The sequence below is a fragment of the Nomascus leucogenys genome, chromosome 7b, assembly GCF_006542625.1.
Source record: "Nomascus leucogenys isolate Asia chromosome 7b, Asia_NLE_v1, whole genome shotgun sequence".
NCBI lineage: Eukaryota > Metazoa > Chordata > Mammalia > Primates > Hylobatidae > Nomascus > Nomascus leucogenys.
This window is the reverse complement of record NC_044387.1, coordinates 74,972,894-74,998,000: the sequence shown is the minus strand read 5'-3', so window position 1 is coordinate 74,998,000 and position 25,107 is coordinate 74,972,894. Positions and strand designations below refer to the sequence as shown.

The 25,107-nt window shown below is 37.0% G+C and overlaps 1 protein-coding gene across 1 annotated transcript in view; it reads left to right on the top strand.

Moving 5' to 3' along the window:
• Window positions 1-25,107, top strand: part of DCHS2 (dachsous cadherin-related 2) — a 267,556-nt gene that overhangs the window by 174,316 nt on the left and 68,133 nt on the right. The window contains exons 10-13 of the mRNA XM_030816256.1: window positions 1,696-1,935; window positions 12,627-12,761; window positions 12,976-13,185; window positions 19,503-20,360. Of these exons, the coding sequence (XP_030672116.1) occupies window positions 1,696-1,935; window positions 12,627-12,761; window positions 12,976-13,185; window positions 19,503-20,360 (1,443 nt within the window). The remainder of the gene's footprint in view (window positions 1-1,695; window positions 1,936-12,626; window positions 12,762-12,975; window positions 13,186-19,502; window positions 20,361-25,107) is intronic.

Genomic DNA, 25,107 nt, shown 5'->3' with positions numbered 1-25,107 from the left:
TCAGGGAATATTGAAAAATTAATAACCTCTCATCTTATTCACTAAAAAATAAAGTTATTTCTACATGAACCTTAGAAAAAAATCTCAGATACACACCATTTGGCCCAACTGTTTGTTAAAAGCATTATTTGGAATGGAATTAAATGTGGAGGATTTGGAAGTCATGATTATAGTCTGGCTATATTCCGTTGGAAAATTTCATCAACATATTTATTAAATCTTGTACACATGGTTTCATTCTGAGGCATGCATGGACACCACCTAAATGCCCAACTGACAGAGAAATAGTCCAGACACAGGCTGCTGATATGTGTTAGAGCTGAGGCTCTCCAAGGACCTGTTTCAGTAATACTTGGAATGTGTTCCAAGATGGCTAAGGAAGGTATATTTCAGATTGTTAAAAAGAATGGATAAAATTAGACTTGTGTTTTGGTAATATAGGTATCGTGAATCTCTTGAGTAATTGCAGTGACTGTTTCAATGGAGATGTTTTTCAAAGACATAAAATGATAATTGCCAATTGCATTCATATGAGATGGGATTTTTTTTCTCTCACAAAGCTCATATTTCTTATAAAGAAGACAGTGAGTTTTTTTGGTGGCTATGGCTGTGAAATATAAAGTGATGAGTAATTATTGAAAAATTATTTTGTAAAATAGAATTCAGTAAACTTCTTTCATTATTTCTTATAAAAGGGAGAAGCAGACAGCAATCCTAAAAGAAAAATGTGATAATTGGAATCATATAATGGCTATCTGTGTGCCAGTCTGTATTACATCTGACTTATATGGGTCGTATGCTTAAGTGGCAGTGGGATAGAGACGTGTTTTACTTGTGAAGTGTATTATCTGAGTTATAACATCTTTTTTTTTTTTAATTAAGATGGAGTCTTGCTCTGTTGCCCAGGCTAGAGTGCAGTGGCACGATCTCAGCTCACTACAGCTTCTGCCTCTCAGGTTCCAGTGATTCTCCTGCCTCAGCCTCCCGAGTAGCTGAGATTACAGGCACCTGCCACCATGCCTGGCTAGTTTTTTGTGTTTTTAGTAGAGATGGAGTTTCACCATGTTGGCCAGGCTGGTCTTGAACGCCTAACCTCAAGTGATCCTCCTGCCTTGGCCTCCCAAAGTGCTGGGATTACAGGTGTAAGCCACCACACCCAGCCTGAGCCACTAAACCCGGCCTGCTCTTTATTGTTTTAAAAAAAATCCAGTTAACTGAGAATAAATATTAAGAGATCATAATTCTTTAACAAAAATCAACTGTTTTAAAGAAGATAGCCATACCCACATTTTTGTGACTTGGTCGCTTTTATACATGAGGTGTTATGTGACATGAAGACATATATTGTTAGTATCCTAGATATTTTCTAAAAAGGAGGTAGATGTTGGCTAGATAATTTTAATATAATCCTCTCAGTAGATAATTGCATAACATTGATTATTCTTTTGTTTGATATAATTTAAACTGAATTGTTTTGTTTGATATAATTTAAATTGAGATGACTTCTCTGACTAAAAATGTTTGCTTTTAATTGTAGATAGCGTATACATTTAAAGATGATTTAATGCAGTTCATATTTTAGCAGTTAAGACTTCTGAATTTTTATTAGGTAGACAAGTTAGGTATAAGTGGAGTAAGCATGACTTCTCTAAAGAATATTCACTACGTGTTGCTTTTCTTCCATTTTCAAAACAGGCTTACTAACTACAACCTGTCCTTTGGATTATGAAATGAAAACTCAGCATATTCTGACTGTTCTGGCACTGGATGATGGCACACCAGCACTTTCTTCATCCCAGACTTTGACAATTACTGTTCTTGATGTAAATGATGAAGCTCCAGTATTTAAGCAGCACCTGTATGAAGCTTCAGTGAAAGAAAACCGAAATCCAGGGGAGTTTGTTACCAGGGTTGAAGCTCTGGACAGAGATTCAGGTAATTTAAAAATACAGCAACTGGGCATTTAATGCTTAAAAAAAATTGAAGATTATAATTGACATAATTTATAATAGTTATGGCTCAGAAAAAATGAACAGTTGCTAGTTATCTCAAATTTCTCATACTTCTTTCATTTGCATCCACACAGAAACACATACACCTGTAAAGGTACAAATATATCACTTAAGATTTGCTGGTATTAACTTTATTATTATTTATATTAGGGTGATACACACCTAATTAACATACACTTTATTGATTTGATCTTGATAATCGAAGTATGGACAAAGCATCACATTTCTTTCAGACTATAATAGTTAGATACATTGAGAAGAAGAAGATAAATGGTTCTTTATTTCCTCTGTATATAGCATAGTGGAAGAGGCATGGTGCTGGTGTCAGACCGCCTAGATTTGAATCCAAAACTACCATTTACTTATGCCATGTGACCTTGAACAAGTTACTAATCCTTTCTATTTCCCTACTTATCTGTGATATGGAGAAAATAACAGTGCCTAAATTATAGTTCTGTTATGAGTATGAATGAATTATTACATGTAAAGAGCTTAGACCAGCTTTGACCACACAATAAATGGTCAATATGTTAACTTTGTTACTATTTTACTAAAAAAAAAAAAAAAAAAAAAAAAAAAAAAAATGTCAATATGTTAACTTTGTTACTATTTTTACTATAAAATAAAGAGTAAAGAGAATAAAGTAAAGAGCTTAGACCAGCTTTGACCACACAATAAATGGTCAATATGTTAACTTTGTTACTATTTTTACTATTTTCAAACACTGTGTCCAGACAATTGACTTTGGAGTAAACAGTCACTATGGCTAGGAATTTATAAATTTCTTAGACTTGCTTTTCAACATCACTGTGGCTGTTTTGGCAACTAAGGTTCAGCAACTTTAACCATATTCTGTTTTTATCTTAAACAAAATAATTACAAAAATTACAGTGCTGTGTTTCTTATTCTCAGCACATGCTGAATTTTTCCATCTGAACTAATATGAATAGTTTATATTCCCATTCACATGTGAAACACTGAACTAATGTAAATATGAATATTATCGCTTCTCGGCCTTTTGGCTAAGATCAAGTGTAAATATGAATATTATATGAATATAAACTATTCGTGTTCAGTTTAATAATCCGGTCTTTTAAAATTTATGTTTGTATATAGCAAATGGCATTATATATCAATGTAATATTTTGTTATATTTTTGCAAGAATTGTAATAGATATTTTTATGGAAATAGTATTAACAATAGCATTTCCTTGTACATTGTTAATTTAAGGGGCAAAAGATACATTTACTTGAAGTTTTAAAGTAAATTATAAAATATTTGAATACTTTGCCGTCTTGGAGAACATTATCTTTTAACGAAATGCATTTTACATGAATTTGTATGTGATGTTACTAACATTCTTTTCAAGGGCTAACCCAATTTTCTGTCTTTGACCAGAGTGGGGCAGTGTGATCAAAGAGTTATTTCTAAGAGTTGAGTCCGAAGCATGCTAACGATTGTTTGCTCCAATCTGTGCTTAGAACTTAGCACATTTTTGGCAGTATTCATTTTTAGGGTGTCAGAAACAATGAAGAATATATATAAGCTTTGTGTTTCACAATAATTTCAGCTCAGTAAAGTTCTCTTAGAGTGTTCTCTGTAGAAACAGAGCAATACAGGGTGCTGGGCAATGCAAAAACTACTTCCCAAAGTATATAGACATATACTGAACTTATTGCTGATGTTGTGTGATTTTGCAAACAGTAAGGTATGTAAAATGCTTCCTCCCTTTGGCTTTGCTTTATTTTATGAATTTTATTTTTTTGTAATGGATTCTACTAAAAAGGCTCCTCTTGCTTTAACGCTTGAAGAGGGAGAAAAGAATTTCTCTCAAAATTTGCATATATTAACCAAAGACAATTACCATAAATATATTCTTCTGATTTTTACTGTCAAGTTGCCCAGTGTTAATGTTATTTTCATTTAGAATGAATTATCTGCAACCTGCTAATTATAATTGAATTGAAACTTTATTATTCTAGAGATTATGGTACGCCAACTGAGAATTTAGATACAAAATTATTGTTTTTCTGAATTAATGGATGTTTGAAATACACATTAACATCTTTATGAGTCTCATGTAACCTTACATATTTTGGAGACAATTTTGATTTACTGCAAATCTCAGTGTTTTTAATGAAGCCAGATCTGTTAAGTAGGCGGTTATGTAAACACACGTGAATATTTGTGTGTATGCACGTACTTTCGAATATATTTTCCCTCAATCTTTTTTTTTCTTTTTTGATTATTGGGTTAAAACAATGAAACAGGATTATGCATGAGAATTAAATGACGTAGTCAGGATTTTAACATAACTGGCATTACACTGGAATTTATGAATGGTTTATTTTATAGTACGTATTTTTTTTAAAAAATACCACAGTGTTCCTTAATACTAGAGAGCTTAACGTGTGTTTTCTAGCATTCTACGATGCAGTTTTTAAAAATGTAAGTATACAGTGTTATTTGGCATTCAAAACCCACAGGGATTTGAGCACTGAATGTTTATGGTGTATGACTCACACTAGCTCTAGCAGGAGTTTCTTCTTGTATTAAAAGGAAAAAACAACTACCAGATTTTGACTAAGGTATTAAAACTGCTGCAGCATTTGATGCCACCAACAAGAGCTCCATTGTTAGTGAAAAAAGATCTCCCCCTGCAGTGCCCTTCCCCCACTCCCAAGAGGAAAGGGTGCCCCACTGGGAATACCACTCACTTACATTCGCTCAAGGGTGTCGAACACAAAATAACTTAACAGTATATTGCCACACTGAAATATAGAATTCATTAGTGAGATGTTATTCTCTATTCCATAAGAATGTATTCTCTATCTGGGGTCATCTTCAATAAACTACATCGGGTTTTCTGGAATCCCTGGTGCTGCACTAGATGTACAACTGCACCGCCTAAGTCTACACTTGGAGCCAGGGAGAAACACCTTATTTCATCAAATCTAAGACACCATTAATTGTAAGATGCATCTAATTGTGGAATACTTCCACTGGGCTGATAGCTTTATCTTCATAGGAAGTTATAAGGTGCCATTCTATATACCCTTTAGAAGGTGACTTATTTGTGTGTATACCAAAGAATAAAGGATAAGGATCTAAAATATCTGAATCTATGGCATTTTGTAATAACAATTTCTCATTCGAGTGGACAATACTGTCTGGCTATTCAGTTTATTTTAAATGTTTCTTTATGGAGTGATATTTTCTCTGTATCATATACTCAGGCAAAATATCCATCAATGTTCCTCCATACTTTATTTAAAGAGAACATATCCCTGATTCTTTGTTTTTATTTATTTGTTTTTTGTTTTTATACAGACAGAATCTCGCTCTATTCCCCAGGCTGGAGGGCAGTGGCCCAGTGATGGCTCACTGTAGCCTCAAATGCCTGGCTTCAAGCCATCCTCCAGCCTCCACCTCCCAAAGTGTAGGGATTACAGTTGTGAGCCACCGTGCTGGGTCTCTCTGCACTTTATTAGCAGTTATTCATTGACATGCCCCCTCATTCTTTCCCCAGTGGCATTTGTCCATCATTTTAGATTCAATCTAATTAATCCAGGGACACATAAGGAGATCCATAGGATTCAAGCGCAAGCTGGTCTTACTGGCTTTGCGCCATTCTAGCAACCTCGATTATGCTGAAGTCCCAGAGAAGGATTTAAAGGCAGGCTAGATTATAGGGCATTTCAAAAGTTGAATTTCCCAATCCAAGGCTATGGAACATTTGCTAGAGAAAGTCACAACAGCATGCTCATTGAAGCCCTCGCCTACTTAGGCTGCAGTATTTCTGCTAATCCCTTAGTGCTGTTATGTTTTCCTTGGCTCTTTCTATATAAATTTTCTCTATCTCTATAAAAAAAACTATTATAAATACATTTGCATAAATGTCAAAAATAAGCAGATGAAAAAGAATAAGGACCAGTCATAACCTCACTCACTCAGAGACAATCACTGCTTAAACTTTGGTATATATTCTTAATACATTTAATATACAGTATTATAATTGTGTAAATGTTTGTTCATCTGCTTTTTCTCTAGGCTGTGAACTTCTCCTGGATTCAGGACTTTTTATCTATTAATACATTTATTCCAGGTTCTTAGAGCAGTGCAAGATATGACATAGGAACTCAATAATATTTTTGACCATATGGTCTGAGAAACTGAAGCATGTATGACATAAACTTCCTCAAGCTGCCCTCACTGTTTAGAATTTATTTATTATTTATTCCTTTATTCAATGAACCAGGCATAATTCTATTTTTGCTTTAGAAATGCTTGATTGTGAGGGCATTGTACAGTTGAGGCATTACACAAAAAAGAATCTTGGCTGGGCACGGTGGCTCATGCCTGTAATACTAGTGCTTTGGGAGGCCGAGGTGGGAGGATTGCTTGAAGCCAGGAGTTCAAGACCAGCTTGGGCAATATAGCAAGACCTCACCTTTACAAAAAAAATATATAAAAATTAGTTGGGTATGGTGGCATGCTCCTGTAGTCTCAGCTACTCAGGAAGCTGAAGTAGAAGGATGGCTTGAGCCCAGGAATTTGCTGCAGTGAGCCACGATTGTGCCTCTGCACACTCCAGCCTGGGTGGCAGAGTGAGATGCTGTCTTAAAAAAAGAAAAGAAAAGAAAAGAAAAATGATCTTCCTAAAAATAACACACCCCTGGAAAGAATTCTTTATTAATTCTCCATAGTTTGAGGAAGAGGAGGATAAAGTTTTATCCCTTTTAGCTTAACAACCAGCTTTCCTGTCTGTTCTCAGCTCCTACCACTCTCCCACCTTTTACTCTAGGATAGAATTCTGGAAAACTTTTTCCTTTAAAGGACCAGATAGTAAATATTTTAGGCTTTGTGTGCCTTATGGTCTCCTTTGTGCAACTCCGACACTATAGAAAGACAGCAGCCAAAGGTAATATTGTGCCTGTATTTCAATAAAACTTTACAAAAACAGGGAGCAGGCCAGATTTGATCACTGGACTATAGTTTGCCAATCTCTAGTCTAATGCATGTGTCTAATTAAGACATCCAAGTTACTTGCTACTTCTGCTCATCAGATCCAATTATCATGATGTCATCATAATGTCTCTACCAATTAGATTATGTCAACAGTGGGAGAGTTTGCATAAAGATGGGTGAAAGCAAATGAGTTCTGATAGTTCTTATAAATTAGTATCAAATGTTGCTTCTCAAAAGGTGGTCCCTGGGACCAGTGGCACCATGATCCATCCCCAGTCTACAGAAAACAGCACCCATGCTTTTCAAGGATGCTGGTGGCCTTCTAATACCTTTCCCAGTGTACTTATGAAGGGAGGGTCCTCTGATCTCTTGGGAAAGGCAGTGGGGGTGTTTGGTGAGCATGTCATGTCATACATCATAAGTTCACTCTAACATTCTCATTTCCTTAAGCTTTGGATTATTTATAGTATTCAAAGGAAGACCTAATGTCTCAACCTCAGTGATTATAGGCTCCCATTGAATCCAACCAATCAAAGAAACTCTCAAGAGACACAGCTCTGTGGGCTAACATATTAAATTCTGACTCTCTAGCAAACAGTATCAATATTGTGTATTTACCTGTCAATAAATCCAGCCTAAACCAATGTTATATCTTTCTAGGTCTCACATTCTTAGAATTGATTTCCACACATATTCCCCAGGTTTATGCTGATATAACTTAGAAAATATTACTATTCTTTGAAACTATAAGCTTCTTTGACTGAGTCAGATTTGCACTTGGCTACCTGAGTTATGTTGAAATCTGACTCTGGTTATGGGTATTTACACGAATAGTCATCTCCTTACAAGGTATTTGTTATACCTGCCACTCAATTTGGGTCTGATCTTCAGGGAGGTTAATTTTAGGCCTTCTATATAGGAGCTTTCCAGCTTTCTAACCATGACTTGAGTTACAGGTTTAAAGCCTCAGCTCGTAGTTATCTTTCTATAATTTCCTAGTCCTTTGAAAAACAGTCTTCTGCATCATAGTCCTTTTTACTATTATGTGGTCAAAGTCAGCGCCATTTGGTTCTCTAAGGAATTCAAGTCCTTTAATAGTCACTTTATCACAGTCAAACATGATTGATAATTTAATTAATCGTGACAGCGCTCCAAGTATTGAATTCCTAGCATTCAATTTCCCATGGTTAAGGAACTCATTGCTGCATTCAAAGCCTAAGACATAACCAAACCAATCTCAGAGTCTCTGTTACCTGAGACCCAATTCTGGTGCCAAGTACTCTATCAGCCATGTTTAGTCAGGAAGAATAGATGCTACAAACAGGTGTTGGATAAATGAGTAAGCAAGAAGGGAATACTGAGGTAACCAAAAAGACAAAAACAAAATTCTAGAAGGCAGCTACCACCCCTAATATTGGGAAAGAAGAAGAGGTTTGGATTATCAGACCCTAGGAAGGAAATGAGAGAGGGGGCCTTGCAAAGGAGTAGCAAAACAGACTGAATAGCATTGCTGATGACAGTAACTAGGAAGAAGGGAGTCCCGTTTTCTGTCCTTCTGACTTTCAGTCTCCTTCTAGTGTCCTTTTGTGGCAAACCCTAGGAGAGACGTAGTTGGCGATGGAGAAAGTGGTTTGCAGATCCCCAGCCCCAGCATCACAGGGTAGAATACAGAAGAACAGATCTGGATCTGAGACACTATGGTTTAATAAATAATACACCATGTGAAGAACTGAAAAGAGCAGGCAGAGGGAACAGCCACTACAGAGGCCTCAGCAGAAAGATGCTTAGTATGTTCAGAGAACAGAAAGGAAGCCAGTGGGATAAGAATACAGCAAGGGAGCAAGTCCATGAAAAGAGGTTGGAAAGATATGCAGAGCCCACATCATATGGTACTTTGCGGACTGTGGTAACGTATTTAGATTTTATTTTGAACGCATTCAAACATTCTTTCTTCCCTCTTACCCATTAACTCCTATTCATCTTTAGGGTTTCTGGTTATATCAAGGCAACTCAACTTACCCATCATGTCTATTCAGGGGGAATTGTCACTGCCAGCTTTCTTATCTGTATCCAGTGCTATATTGTAAGCACTGTGAGGGTAGAGAATTTGTCTGTTTACTAGCAGTTATATTTTTAGCACATGGTATGGTACCTTGGCACCTAAGATCACTCTTTATATATGTTAATACAATGAGATAATTAATGACAAACTATATACCTAAGATAAGTCTTCTATGATCAACTCCCTCAGTGATTTCATATATCCCATCACACTTTCCATTACTCATTGATTTAATCATCTTCCCCTCTAGAGAGAAACTCTGAGGACCAAGGTAACTATTCAGTGGTGCCTTTCCAGTACCCGACACTCAGTATCTGTGCATTAATAAATGAACACATGAATGAATAAATGAATGAACCAACCAAACAGATATGGATGCAAACTGAAGACATGAATGTGTAGAGTGAGATGACAATGGCGTGATGGTCAGCACATTGATTGTCAATGTACCCCACTCCTGGAACCAGGAGAAAAATATGCCATAGAGAAACAAATAAAAATATTATTTTTCTTTTATTTTTTATTTCTCTCTTCATCGTGCCTTCCTCCCCTCCCTTCTTTTGTTTCTTTTTTTTTTAATTGGTCAACCATATATGTTGCCGCAGAGAAGACAAGTTAGGTAAGAACTAGAAATGGCCGTAGACTTTATAATCAGAAGGTCATTGGTCACTGTAGAAAGAGTAACTGGGAATGGCATGGTTTGAAGCTAGCTGCAGACTGAATATGATTTTCAAAAGAAATTTGGCCACAAAGAGGAGGAGATAAAAGCCTAATTCTTATAGCTAGAGAAGGATATAATTTAAGGAAAAAAATTTTAGGAGAAAGACTAGATCTGACAGGAAAATTCTGAGAGTGTGTTTGAAGAATGACTTTTGCCATCAAGACAGGGAGTAAGGCGTACAGTTGAGTACAGGTGCAGAGGGTGAGGGAGTTCTTTCCCAATGCCTCCTTTCTCTTTGGGAAATGGAAAGGGAAGTGATATGTGAGAGTAAGCCAGAGCGGTCGGGTAGGAGACCTGAATGGAAGAGGGGTGATTATGGACACCTGGAAAGATTGCCAGATACAACGGCACTACAGTTGTCTCAATCCATGCTGTTGTGAAATTTGCTGTAGCCCCAGCCATCTGTTGGATATTCAAATGGAGTAAAGAGATGGTTGGAATGATCCCAGGCTGAAGCTTTGCTGGAAATCTTTGGCAGAAAGCCCCAGAACCTGAGAAACTATGCAAGGTTGCTAGAGGAATAGCTCATGGGGCCGGACTGGAGAGGGAGAGAAATGAATTGAGGAGAGGTATCCTAGAGCGGGAGGATTAAGAAGTCATGGGACTGCAGGTCTTGAAGTCTAAGAGAAGGCAGATGTGTGTGTGTGTGTGTGTGCACGTGCATCTGTGTGTGTGTGTATTCACACTGGCGTGCATACACACATAGGTATGGGCATATATACACAGGCACACACACACACATATCCTTTAGTGGATATGTGTCATAAGGATATCACTAAATATCTTCAGATCCAAATTTCCAATTTGCTCAGTGAGGTGATAGAATGAGACCAAATAACCGCTTTTTAATTTTTATTTTCTTAATTCTCAAGTTTGATGATGCTATGTTTGTTCTGTAGGATTATAAGGGTGTAAGGAGGAAAAACCAAAGCACTAGTTAAATTCCAAATAAGCCATAGTAAAATACATTTAATTTACTTCCTAAGCTGTAAAGGGTATGAAGTTTGGGGAATGAAAAATGTGTGCATGCAGACTACAGTTATAGGTAAAGATCTTATTTATCCTTAATAATATACTAGGAGGATTGAAGGTTAATGTATTGTTACCTTAGGGATAAAAAACCTGTATAGAATAATAGAAAAAAATAAAATCTGGAAGTTTCTAAAAAGTCAGAGAAATATTGAGTAGATGGTGAAGCACATTAGAGGATAATGGGAAGGGACAGCAGAAAGATCTGAATTTATGTGTAAACGAAGACATTTTCTAGATTTGGCAAGTGGCAAGAATTAAAAATGTATAATATATAGCATTCTATAATATGTAATACAATACATAATATGCAATGGTATATATAATGTGTAAGAACATCATATAAAATAATATGCAATGATGTATATATAATGTGTAACAAAATCATATAAATGAGCTCATTCATTTAAAAGATCCATGTAATCTTTTTGAAGACAGAGGTCATATCTGTTTGACTCAGCACTCTGTCTTTGGCACACAGTACTATGCTTGGCACCTGATATTTCTCTCTTTTTTTTGAGGTAAAGGAAGGTAAATATAAGATAATATTGTTCCCATTTTTATAATGTAGGCAGAGATAGGAATAACAAATTTTAACAACCTGGAACTTTAAGAAATTCTGTCTTGGCTATAGAATAGATTATATGATCCTTAAGTTACCGAAATAATCACCATGGCTCTTTAGTAATATCATTAATAATATTCCTAATGCCTAATAATAGAAGGAAGCATTTTGGTGACCTCTGACCATGTCATATCAAATACATTGGTCCTATGTTATTAGCCTTTTTTTTTCTCAGGGTCATTCTAATGCCTGCAGATTATATCTCAAATATATTTCTCCTTCAAGTTATATAGTAATAAGATATGTATATTCATTCTTATATAAAACTAGAATTCTATTTCACCCCTTTCAGCTCTCAGTCCTATATAATATCTGCCAGATCATAATGTAATGAAAATTTACTTTTTAAGACTGCAAGATGGAAATTTGTAATTGAAGATTTTTTGTTAAGGCCAAAAGAATGACATTTCATCTTTTATTAAAGTATAACATCATATATTCTCAGTACTGTGTGCACACCTAGATTCTTGTCAGTTAAGAAAGGAACATAGGAAAATAACTGAGAGGAACTTATGTAAAATGTAAATAAATTACAATGGCATGGGACAGACTCATTAAAATTAGTAGTATGAATGATCTTCATAACCAGACATGGAAATGACGTGATACTTTTCTCAGGGGAGAAATGAAACCACAAAAATATGGGAAGAATTATTTCCAAAATGCGTAATAATGTGGTACCACATTTCCCACTCCGGATAGTAGACTGAACACTAAGTGGAAAACAAAACAAACAAATACGTATATAAGCAATTCTAGGTGCTCGCTTCTTGAGGTTGAGAATAAACAGAGTTCTGTAACTTAGCACGGGATTTTAAACAGCGGGTCAATCTACAGAAATTGTCATTTGCCCTGCAAGCTTACAATTAAGTCATTAAATCACAATCAGGGGTGTTAGAAGGAGTAATTAGGAATATGTTGTAGAGTTGCACACTCATAAGAAATTTTTTATGGGAAGGAAAAAATTCTAAGCATTCACTGTGGGGAAGTCTCATAAGACTTTTGAAAATCAAGCATTTCAGCCCATGAGGCTTTTATTTTAGCAAGAACAGCCAAAAGCGTTTTTCTTTTACCTTAATTTAAAGGCTGTTTGAGAATCTTGCCATTTTCATCTATGGCCTAACATGTTCAAAGGAAAAGAAATAGGAAAGTGGATAAATGTATTTCAAAGAAATGATTGCTAAGTTTTTCTTTATATTTTTCTTAAGGAGTCAATTCCAAGCTTCAGTTTGAAATCATGCCAGGTGCTTCATTTGAATCATTCCAGATAAATTCTGACACTGGAGAGGTAGTGACAACCACCATACTTGACAGAGAAATTCAAGAAGTCTTCACCCTTCGAGGTAAGGGATTCTTTGATTATGCTAAAAAAAATAAAAAATAAAATTTAAAAAAAACTTGTTAAGTGGTGAAATGTTATATTTTGGTGGGGTGTTTTTAAATAAAATATTATTGAGACAGTGCTACCTGGTTAGCCTGACTTTGTCTAGTTAGAACAATATATTTTAGGTACGAATCAAAGGCCACAATTCATGCCGTCTTTGTGTTCTGTGTCAGTACTAGTACGAGATGGGGGATTCCCTTCATTGTCCAGCACCACAACAATCCTCTGCACCGTTGAAGATGAAAACGATCACGCACCAGAGTTTATTGTTTCCAGTTATGACATTGAGATTCTGGAAAACCAGGAACCAGAGGTTGTCTATACTGTTTTAGCCTCTGATATGGATGCTGGCAATAACAGAGCTGTTGAATATCACATAATTGGTAAGTTTGTTTGTTTGTTTGTTTGTTTAAGACAGAATCTCACTCTGTCACCCCCGCTGGAGTGCAGTGGCGCGATGGCTCACTGCAACTTCACCTCCCAGGTTCAAGCAATTCTTGTGCCTCAGCCTCCCAAATTGGTAAGTACTTTTAAATTAAAATTTCTTCCAGGATGCTGACCGAGTTGACACACACTCTGTGTTGATTACTCTGCATTTGATACCTGTTGCTTTTCTCTACAAAATACACACCCAGTCAGAACTGACTGGTGCCATGAGCTTTCTCTCTACCTCCTTCTCACAGCCACCTTGAACCACTGCTCTCCACATTCTTTAAAAATCTGCCTTTGCAAACTGCTGTGAACTTTTTTCTATGCTAACATTAGTGGATGTAAGGATGGAAAAGATAGTGTTTTTCTATTTTTGTTGCTTTCATGTGATCAGTTTTAATTTTTTTAATTTTTCTTGTCTCATAGACAGATTCTTACTGGGTCGTTTCATCCAGTCCCTGTCTTTAGCTACCACTGGAATGCCAATGGCTCCCATCTCTGTCTGCATCCTAGATCTAGGTCCCATTAAAGGATATTGTTTTTAAAAGTAAAGTAATAACTCTCATACAAATATAAAAATGGTACCTGCAAATAACTTTTATTTAATTCACTAATTAATAAGTAAACCAAAAAGATGTTAAAATGCATTCAAGGAGAATTCCAAGAGCCATACACAGGCACATACACACACAAAGGGAATAAGGAATTCTGAAATGCAGAAAAGGTGTATTTGCAAGACAACAATCAGTGCATTTCACCAGATTTACTTGCATTTCTGTGGACAAGAATCATTTACATTATTATCAGTTTTCAACAATTTACAGAGTGGTCCAAATGCAGTGAAGGTGGAAGACCACTCTGATGGCAAAGACATACTGGACACCTGTGCCCCACCCTTCTTTCTTCAATACCAAGACACCCACTCATCTTGTTCCTCCTATTTCAAATTGTTTCACAATTTCCTAACAGTCCCAAGGACCCAGTCTCTCTATCCAACAGCATTGCATTATCAATGTGTCCAAAATGACACATCAGCCTCACCCCCTTTCTACCTCCCCGATCATGGTCTGGGTCCTTCTGCTAGTCTCTGCCAGTGATCTTCAGCTATTTTTTTTTTTTTTTTTTTTTTTTTTTGCTTCACTTACCCTTAAAATAATCTTGAAAACTTATGTACCAACACAGACATATTTTTATGTTGTCAACTAAACTTTTTCCCATAAGCTTAAAGAGTAACAAAGGTGTGTTTCCCAGCATATCCTAAATATTGACACATTAAAATAAGACTGTTATATCACCTTTTAAAAGTATTCGATAGAATAAAAAATACCTTAAAAATATATGAAAGGCGGCCAGGCACGGTGGCTCATGGCTGTCATCCCAGCACTTTGGGAGGCCAAGGTGGGCGGATCACCTGAGGTCAGGAGTTCGAGACCAGCCTGACCAACATGGTGAAACCCCGCCTCTACTAAAAATACAAAAATTAGATGGGCGTGGTGACAGGTACCTGTAATCCCAGCTACTCGGGAGGCTGAGCCAGGAGAATCGCTTGAACTCAGGAGGCAGAGGTTGCAATGAGCTGAGAGCATGCCATTGTACTCCTTCCTGGGGGAAAAGAGTGAGATTTCGTCTCAAAATATATATATATATATATATATATATATATATATATGTATATATTCATATATATATATGTATGTATATATTTCATATATATGTATATGAAATATATACATGTATATACTTTTCATATATATGTGTATATATATTCATAAATATGTATATATTCATAGATATGTATATATATATTTCATAGATATGTATATATTTCATAGATATGTATATATTTCATATGTAGACATATATTTCATATATAGACGTATATATATTTCATATATAGACATATACATATATTTCATATAGATGTATACATATATTTCATATAGACGTGTGTATATATTTCATATATATACGTGTGTATTTCATATATATACGTGTGTATGTATTTCATATATATACGTGTGTATTTCATATATATACGTGTGTATGTATTTCATATATATACGTGTGTATTTCATATATATACGTGTGTATGTATTTCATATATATACGTGTGTATGTATTTCATATATATACGTGTGTATGTATTTCATATATATACGTGTATGTATTTCATATATATACGTGTATATATTTCATATATATATATATATGAAAGGCATCCTCCCCTTATGTCACCTTCCTGTTTCCTGGCTCTGCATGTCTCTTCATGGTCCCAATGTCTCCACCTGTTCTGCCCAAGCTGAGGCCACCTTCTCAGGCAGGTTGGAAACTGGGAGCTCTGTAGCCCTTGGATGGCTGTGGGACTCAGAAATCTTTCCAGGAGCAGAGAGCACACCTTGGATTGGCAAAGCTGCCTGCCAAGCCACCATGCCCAGGAAACAGGCTAAAAAGGTGACACAGCAAAGGTGATAGAAGAGTCACACAGGAGATAGGCAGGGTTGTTTGCTAAACCTGCCCTTCTAAAAACAGAACCCAGGCCTAAAACAGCCCTTGCAACTTGGCAAAGAAGGGAATGAGGTGCGTAAGGGGAGAAAGGGGAAGGAGATGCTGGCAAGGATGAGAACAACCCTGCACAAACCAAGACACCTGCACAGCGCAGTCACAGGGAGCGCAGGGCGCTGGGAATGCCAAGTGAATTGTACATTTTCGTAGCTCACAGACTCTACTGTTTGAAATATGATTTTTTTAAGTTAATAAAAATATAGAATTTTACTTGAGCTTTTTTCAATTATATGTATGAACAAGCATTTTCAGTTATATGTTTTGCATTTTTACTTCCTCAATCAATATTACCTTTCTCCATCCTTGCAGAATTTTATCACAATGTAATGGACTTTTATGCTTAAAGTATTGATCATTTTATTATACTTTTCTACAATTAAAATATATGGATAAATCTAAGATTTCTAAAAATTTCCAATGAACATAAGATCTCAGTTTTGAAAATTAGATTGTTATTATTATGATTGTAAGATCAAAATAGCAAAAGTGTATTCCAAATTTTGACAAATAATAACATAAAAAGTAAAATTGTGTTGTAAATGCATCTCTGAATCAGACTAGTGGGTTTCTTTTTTCCAGTGAGTTCATGCATCTGGGAATGCATGTTCCTGTTTGCTAAAATAAGGCAAAGCGGCTGGGCGCAGTGGCTCACAACTGTAATCCCACCACTTTGGGATGACGAGGTGGGCAGATCAACTGAGGTCTGGAGTTTGAGGCCAGTCTGACCAACATGGAGAAACCCCGTCTCTACTAAAAATACAAAATTAGCCAGTGGCACATGCCTGTAAACCTAGCTACTAGGGAGGCTGAGGCAGGAGAATCACTTGAACCTGGTAGGCGGAGGTTGCAGTGAGCTGAGATCATGCCACTGCACTCCAGCCTGGGCAACAAGAGCAAAACTCTGTCCAAAAAATATAAATAAATAAATAAAAGTAAGGCAAAAGGCAAAGCACAGTGCCAAGTCTGTTGCTGTTTCTCTTTGTTACAGATGTAAGCACTGAAAATTCTTGCTCACCTTTTTAAAAATGGAAGTATTGTTACAGAATTTAATTTAGTACTTGTACGCCTTCTGAGTTATATGCCAAAAAGTTAATGAATAGTCTTTTTTTTTTATTTATCTACCACTTGAAAACTTGAATAGGCCCTATAATTTGGTTGATAGCAGAGACCTTCTCCCACTGCAAAAGGATATTTTTCCCAGGCATTAAAGTCAGTCACTGTTTTGACATTGAACTTTCAACATTGGGAATGACCACTTTATTTGGCAGCCACTTATTTGGGTGAGAGGGAGACTTCCTTTTTTAATTTGCAAGAAGAGTGCTTATAAAGGTGAATGTGGGAAAGATAAATTCCATGATCCCAGGTGCGCTCTCAGGTAGAGCAATTTTAGGAATACGGATATTTAAATTGAACTTCTGGAGATTACCACAAAACTACATGTTTCCAAGTGAATTCCTTAGAAAACTTCAAGTAACCCAGCTGTACTCAGCCCTCGTTTTAAAGATGATTGACTGGTCGAAACACCCTTCACTTATTCGCCTAAGCCGGATCATGAATCCTTTCTCCATAACTTCTTATTTTTTCTCCTTGGTATCTTTGCAATGTGTTCACTTCCTGCATGCACATATTGTTTCAGATACTCCTTGTTGCACAAGTAGATTACTATGACTACTTCCCATTTTCGTTTTCTTTTCTTTTTTTTTTAAAGACAGGCTCTCGCTCTGTCACCAAAGCTGTGTAGTGGTGCATTCACAGCTCTCTGCAGCAGCACAATCACAGCTCACTGCAGCCTCTACCCCCTGCCAGGCTCAAGCAATTCTCCCACCCCAGCCTTCTGAGTAGCGGGGAATACAGGCACATGCCACCATGCCTGAATAACTTAAAAACAATTTTTTTTTTTTTTTTTTTGTAGAGATGAGGTCTCACTATGTTACCCAGGCTGGACTCAAATTCCTGGACTCAAGCGATCCTCCCGCCTTGGTCTCCAAAAGTTCTGAGATTACAGGAACCATCCTATTTTCTAAACAAACTTTCACATGCTGCCTCAATACTATTCGTAAAATAGAAATTTGATTCATGACACTTTCCTGTCCAAAATCCTTCAGGGGGCTTCCTCATGGATTTCAGGAGAAACTATAGAATCTTCAGCAGTATACACAGAGCCCTTCACAATTTGACCCCGTGCTTACCTCCCAAATTCATGTCTTTCCTCTGCCACTACTGCCAGCCCTTTTCCTACTCGCCACATACAAACACCCAGGAACCCTGTGTACTAGTCACACCCAAACATTTGCAGCCTGTTAATTCTTATATTCGTAGAACTTCTCACAGGCTCTTTCCTTTGCATAGAACACTCTCCCCAAAACTTCTAGTATGGCTTCCTCCACTTTAGGAGTGAGATTTGATGTCACTTTTTCCAATAAGCATTTCTTGGCCATACTAACATAGGACTATGTGCCCTTTCTCCATACTTCTCAGGGAAACAGCACCCCTTGGCTAGCACTATCTAGATGTACTCATTTAGCACTCTGTACATATGATTTTCACACGGTACTTTAATATCTGAGTATTGGCCAGCCTTTCCTTTTAGACTGTGAACTCTTGGAGCTAGGTCGTGTCTTACTCCCTTCATATCTGTGATCTCAAGCAGAAACCTGGCACATAGTAGGTGCTCATCAAATGTTTGCTGAATGACTGAATCACTTTATCAACCACAAATACTACAGAAATGTGGGTTTGTCCAGTCATCTCTACTTTTGGTGTAAATTAACTATGCCTCATGAATACAAATGCAGGGCCCTCTCCTCCTCCCTAAAACTACCTATTGCTGTTGTTTCCTCTAAATGCCATACCACTTGGTCCTCATATGCCTCTGATATGCAGACTCTAGTAAGTTCCCACACTATTGGGCCTGCTCTTCATCCAATAATATGGCTGGCAGGTATTTGAACCACATTTTTACTCACTAATTTTCAGGGTTATTTAAAAATGTCTTTGAAAGCTTTTTGTCCCTGTGTTCAATTTTAAGTTTTATTCTACTTGATACGATGGAATATAATAAAGGGCAGATTTTTTTAAGGAATAGATGAATAGAACATTGTCCTTATTTATGTTTTGGAAGAAATAGGCAAGTGTCCAGCTAACTCTAACCAAAGTGTCATGATTCATGTACAAAATGCTGTGGACATGTAGAAGAGAAACCTTACTGCAATAGTATAACAGGCTTGAAATCTGTAGTGGGTAATAGAAAATAACTACAAATCAAATCTGTTCATTTCTGATAGATATCTTTAAAAAGGACATTATATTCTATTTTTTATCCTCAACCCCTATTGTTTTGTGTTAAATAAAACATACATCTTTATCCTCTTATGAGGAAAAATATATTAAAATTAAAAGTTGTAGATGCACACAAAAAATCATATGGCTGCAAATCAGTGAAAGCAAGTGTTCTGATTAATGACTGATTAAAGATAGGCATTGAATCATATTATTCTGTTTATCCCCTCAATAGAACAGAAGTTTCATGAGGGCAGAGCCTTTACCATGTTTACTGTTATATCTCCAATATTTACAAAAGTGCTAGGATACAATATAATCGGGAATAAATATATTTTTAATGAATGTATAAATGAATACCATAGATAGTGCTAGCAAAGAGCTGCTACTTTTTCAATTCAAATGAATTTGGAATTGTTTTCTTTGACAGATGGAAATACTGATGAGTACTTTGCTATAAATGAGATGTCAGGAGAACTCTCAACCACTCGTGCTTTGGACCGGGAGCAAGTCAGCAATTTTACCCTTGCCATTCTGTGCTCTGACCTGGGAGATCCACCTAGGAGCTCTGTAATACACCTGCAAGTTAGAGTTTTGGATGCCAATGACCACAGTCCTTCTTTTCCCACACTTTATTACCAGTCCTCTGTGAGAGAAGATGCTGAAGTGGGAACAGTGGTTCTTGTGCTTTCAGCTGTGGATAAGGATGAAGGCCTGAATGGGCAAACTGAGTATTTTCTGACTGATGAGGCTTCTGGTGCATTCACCATTGATCCCATGTCAGGCACATTGAGAACCAGCAACACCCTCAACCGTGAAGCCAGATCTCAGCACACATTTAGTGCTGTGGCCAGAGACTGTAGCATTCAGGACTCACGAAGCACCACCGTAATTATAAAAGTGTATGTCACTGATGTTAATGACAATGATCCAGTTTTGGAACAGAACCCTTTTGATGTGTTTCTTTCCCCCCAGTCGCCTACAAACCAGACAACCGTCATTGTGAGAGCTGATGACCCAGACTTAGGGCCCAATGGAACTGTGGTTTTTAGTTTTGCAGAGACCCAGTCAATGTTTTCTATTGATAAATATACAGGAGAAATTCAATTTCAGCAAAATCCGTCTTCAGAATATTTCCCTATCTGGCTGCAGTTAAAAGTTACAGACCAGGGCGTTCCAGCCAGGACAACCACAGGTCTGTTGGTCATTCACATGGAAGGAGAAGATGTAAAGATTTCCTTCAGCCACCATCTGTACAAAGGGCTCGTGACTGAAAATTGTGAGGCAGGTGAGTGTCCCTTCAAGTTTTTCATATATTGTAGCTGTTTTGACAAAATGCTTAAGAGTACAGATTATACTACAAGAGTGCCATTGTGCATTCAGTTATACATTTTTTAGTTCAATGCCTATTCTTGATATTGGAATAAACATGGTTAAGTGGAACCTGGTCTGAGATGAAATGACAGGGCAGAAGACGGTGAGGACCAAATTCCTTCTGACCTCTAAAGGAGGGCCCTCCCATTAAAGTTTCAGTTAGAAAAGCTAATAAATGAATGGATGGGGAGCCTTCAATGTGATATTCTTACTGTGTTTTCTTGACCTCTTGTCAGAGTTGTTCTTAGTTCCCTTATGTTTGGAATTACTTAATTAAATTTAGCTTTTATCTTTTTAATAGAACTTACTCTGAAAATTCCTTTATTAAATATTACACATAAAAAAGGCTAGAAATACTTCTGGAAATAATATAAGCATGTGGTATCCATAAATATCTAGGTAGGTGTACATGTCAAGACAACTGAAGCAATAGGTTGGGACCTCTCTTTGAAGAGCAAATATAATGTGTGAAGGGCATAAATCTAAATTGAGAGGTGAACTAAAAGTTGCAGGTGTAACAGGAAAGAGAAAGGCAAAAGGAAAGGATGATAGTTAAGGAGGCTGTTGAAGCTGACTAGATGTAATTAATCTACACCTGGGTCAGCAGGGTTTCTTGGGCCCCTGTGAAAAATAATGACAACATCATAAAATATTGATTGACATTTCAAGCTGGCTGATGCTTTGCTTGGAAAATGAACTCATTACAAACTGCCAGATCATATTTTAGACACCGGAAGATTATTTTTCCTCGTTTGTTCATTTTTTGCTTTCAAATTCCCAAATTCTAGTGGTTTTAAAAGATTGTAAATCCACCTACCAGTGTTAGAATAGCCTTGATATAAATTATTTAATAACATTTTATAGCTGCCAGCATTATTTTCTCCCCAAGTACGCCTGCGATTTTAACCTTTATTTTCAAATGAAAAATAGATGCCTATCAGAAGCTTAAGTTTTCTGTGGGCCACTCACACATTTGATCTGTGAGTAGGCACCACTTGGCATCATGAGTGAATTATTTTTGGTATTATCATACATTTTCATCACTCCAAACTGTTTTTAACATTTTCTTATTTTTTTAAGAAAACAAAAAGTTAAAAGTTAAAACAAATAACTCCAGTGTGTTGTTATTTAACATTTCTTTGTTGGAAGGCCCACAGGTTCAGCTTTTGATTAACATTGCATTCATCTATTAACATTATTAAACTTAACACCTCAATTGTTTAAAATAATATATAGTTTCTATTTTAAAATCAGCCTTTTGGTTGGTAAAATTTCTTAAGAGTCAGTGATGAAATGTTCACTTAATCATAAGAAGAGGCACTCAGAATTTCTGGTAAGACACAGGCTGGCCCCACAGCAGTGTGACAAGAAAAGTTAACCAAGTGACTCCCCACTCTTTACTGTGAATGCCACCCCTCCTGACTACCCCTCCACCCCCTGGCATTTCCAAGCCAGATTAGAGAAAACGTAACTGTTCTGAATCTCTTTAAAAGTTAGGGATAAACCACTTGGTTGCCCACGATGTTTAACTCAACTAAACAATTTAAACGAATCTCCTAGAAACCAGCTTTTATTTCTTCGGTTTGATTTCCGGTGCTTTGGTTGTCATGATAAGAATGAATCAGCAACCATAGTCCATGATGTGGACTATTCACAACTTCATGCATTTCACTGAATTGCCAGGAGAGGAGAAATTGAAATTATGAATGATATTGATACCCCGATTAAAAGTAAATACTCAGACTTTGAAAATGAAATAAAATTAAAACCTGATGACACATGGGAGGACTCTCACTAGTAAAATGTATTTACTATTGTACAATACATAAATTAGATCTTGATGTTTTGAAGGAAGAACCCTTCTTCCAGCCCTTTGGCCGTTGATCTGTTGAATTCAGGCTCCACTCTTGGTAAGGCTGGGCACATGTGTGTTAGAGTGTGAAACTCGTGACACCAGTTAGTGTAGTTGAGTGGGTCGGCCTCTGTGATGGCTCTACTAGGCATATTCTCCTTGATGACTTCCTCACAGGGATACTGTAAAGATTAAGCTTTAAGAGGATACTAGTCATTGCTTTCTTTGGTTGTTATTTTTGTTATCTTCCTGTCCCAAATCTATGAATTTTATAAAGTTAGTTGGGTATAAATTCTCACCAGAGCAACCAGTTGTTACATAACAATTATATTACAACAATGAACTGGTGGTTTTTAGGGGCCTACAGTATGTCTTATTTTGTCTTCAAACCAGATAAGAATGATACTTTCCAAGGCAATGAATTTCTCCATAAACACAGTGTTATTCTCAGCTTTGGAATGTATGAATGTTTCCACATATGAATTCCTATGATAATGAAAGAGGGAAGCACGTGTTATCTGTCATTGCTATTTTGTTATTTAGGGACTGTCTCATATTTTATTATAAATTCATTGGAATGAGCATTATCTAACTAGGCATCTAAAATGGTATGGAATTTAATCACTTGACTTATGACTCCAAGTTAGCTCTGGAGAAGAAAGATAGAGAAACGTCTTATTCTCAGAAGAAGGTACGTACTTCACAAAGCAGTTTTTATCTTTGCAAATTCACCCAAGTCCCACATCTGGCCCTCAGCCATACAGGCACAAGACCTCATTTGATTAACTCACCAAGGAGTTCCTTTCCCCAGGGATGGGAACTTATTCATCAATATGAAAGAGACTGATATATACACCATGACAGTTTTGTTATTTATTTGGTGAGCTGTGATTGTTATGTGGATTAGAGTAGTCATATTGGAATGACCAGTTTTCTCTTTCTAGGAATAAAAGACACAAGAAGCCAAGTTGTAAACAGAAAGTTACTTGCTAACCCTCAACACTTAGGAGTAGGATGTCATTCAAGTGTTGAGTGTCATCAGCCTACATTACTCTTTCTTCAGGCAGAGCTTACCCAGCCCTGCCAAGTCAGATTTTATGATGCCTTCATTGACTGTCTGGGCTTCCATTACTCACCAATTTCCTTTTGATTTACACGTTCCCTGTTGGTGTTTTAACACTGCTGTCAAGGCTTGGCCCTGGAAGCCACTTATGATTTTTTATGATGATTTTGCATAACTCTGTTCTGAACTGTTGCGCTTTGTTTATAAATGTAAAGGGTTAATATTTTGGAACTATATTAATACTCTTCTGTTGCCTATCTGTGGATAAGACCTTCTGCCTATTCTGCAAAACACATCCATTTGCTGCAGATAGCATTAGGATTATTATAGCAGGAGTACAAAGAGAGGATATTCTGCCTTTGATAAACAAAATACTGAGTGGGGGCTCATAAAAATATTAGATCAAGCATCAAGAAATCAACTAATTTCGTGTGCATATCAGCTGTACTGTTTAAAACTGTAACTCTGCTTCATACAGCTTTAACTATTGAAGGACACTCATTAATATTCCTGAGGATACCCCTCACAGTTTTTCTCCTTCCCCAATATACTTCCTATTATATATTGACTATATATTTGATATATTATACACAATATTCAATTTTAAGGGGCCTTGAACATCTATTCATTTAGTCTCTTAAAAGGTGGTTTTGATGATCAAATGAGCACTTTGTAATCTCTAAAGCGTTTCGCCATCGTGATTACCAGTAGTTATAAGTCTAAGATATGAATATGAAAGTGCAGCCAGACCCTGTGGATAGCAGAGCTAGAGGATGTTTTCTCCTAGTGGGTATTCCCCAAATGTTTATTGATATCATTTTACCATTTAACCATTACTTCTAAGATAACAAAAGGCATATATATGCACAAATGAAGAAAGAAAAAAAAAACTCATAGGGTAAGAGGGAAGGGTCGGGGAGACAGTTGTGCCAGGCAGTGGAAATGCCATGCACAAAGCTTGGGGCCTCCAGAGGGTGTGGTGAGTTGACCCCACAACCAACCGTCTCATCTGGAATAGCTGGAGAGCAGCGTGCACAGAGCCTCATGTGCTTTCCAGTGATAACTTGGAAGAGAGAGACATTGATGGCCTTTAAATTATCAAAATCAACCTTGACATTGTAGAAAGTTCGCTTCGGAAGCTGTGTGGAGTGTACCCTGGAGGAGAGAGATGAGTTAGGAGGATACGTGATAATGACCCAGGCCTGAAGAAAGCCACAGCAGTGAGGGATGACAAGGAGGAATGTGCTTCTCATGTGTTTCCAAGACAGCCTCAATGAGGCCTGGGTATTGTTTACACCTGAGGTCCTCAACCAGGACTACACACTGAAATACAAGGGGAGTTTTAAAAAGTTACTAATACCGGCCTGGCGCAGTGGTTCACACCTGTAATCCCAGCATTTTGGGAGGCCGGGGTGGGTGGATCACCAGAGGTCAGGAGTTTGAGACCAGCCTGACCAACATGGAGAAACCCCATCTCTACTAAAAATCCAAATAATTAGCCGGGCATGCTGACGCTTGCCTGTAATCCAGGAGAATCGCTTGAACCTGGGAGGCAGAGGTTGCGGTGAGCCAAGATCACGCCATTGCACTCCAGCCTGGGCAACAAGAGCGAAACTGCGTCTCAGAGAAAAAAAAAAAAATTCGACCCTGGACATCCACCCCTTTCCCGCATCCAGTTAAATGGTAATCGTTGAAGGTAGATCACACATTGTTTATTTGTAGAAGCTCCCATGCTATTCCAATGTG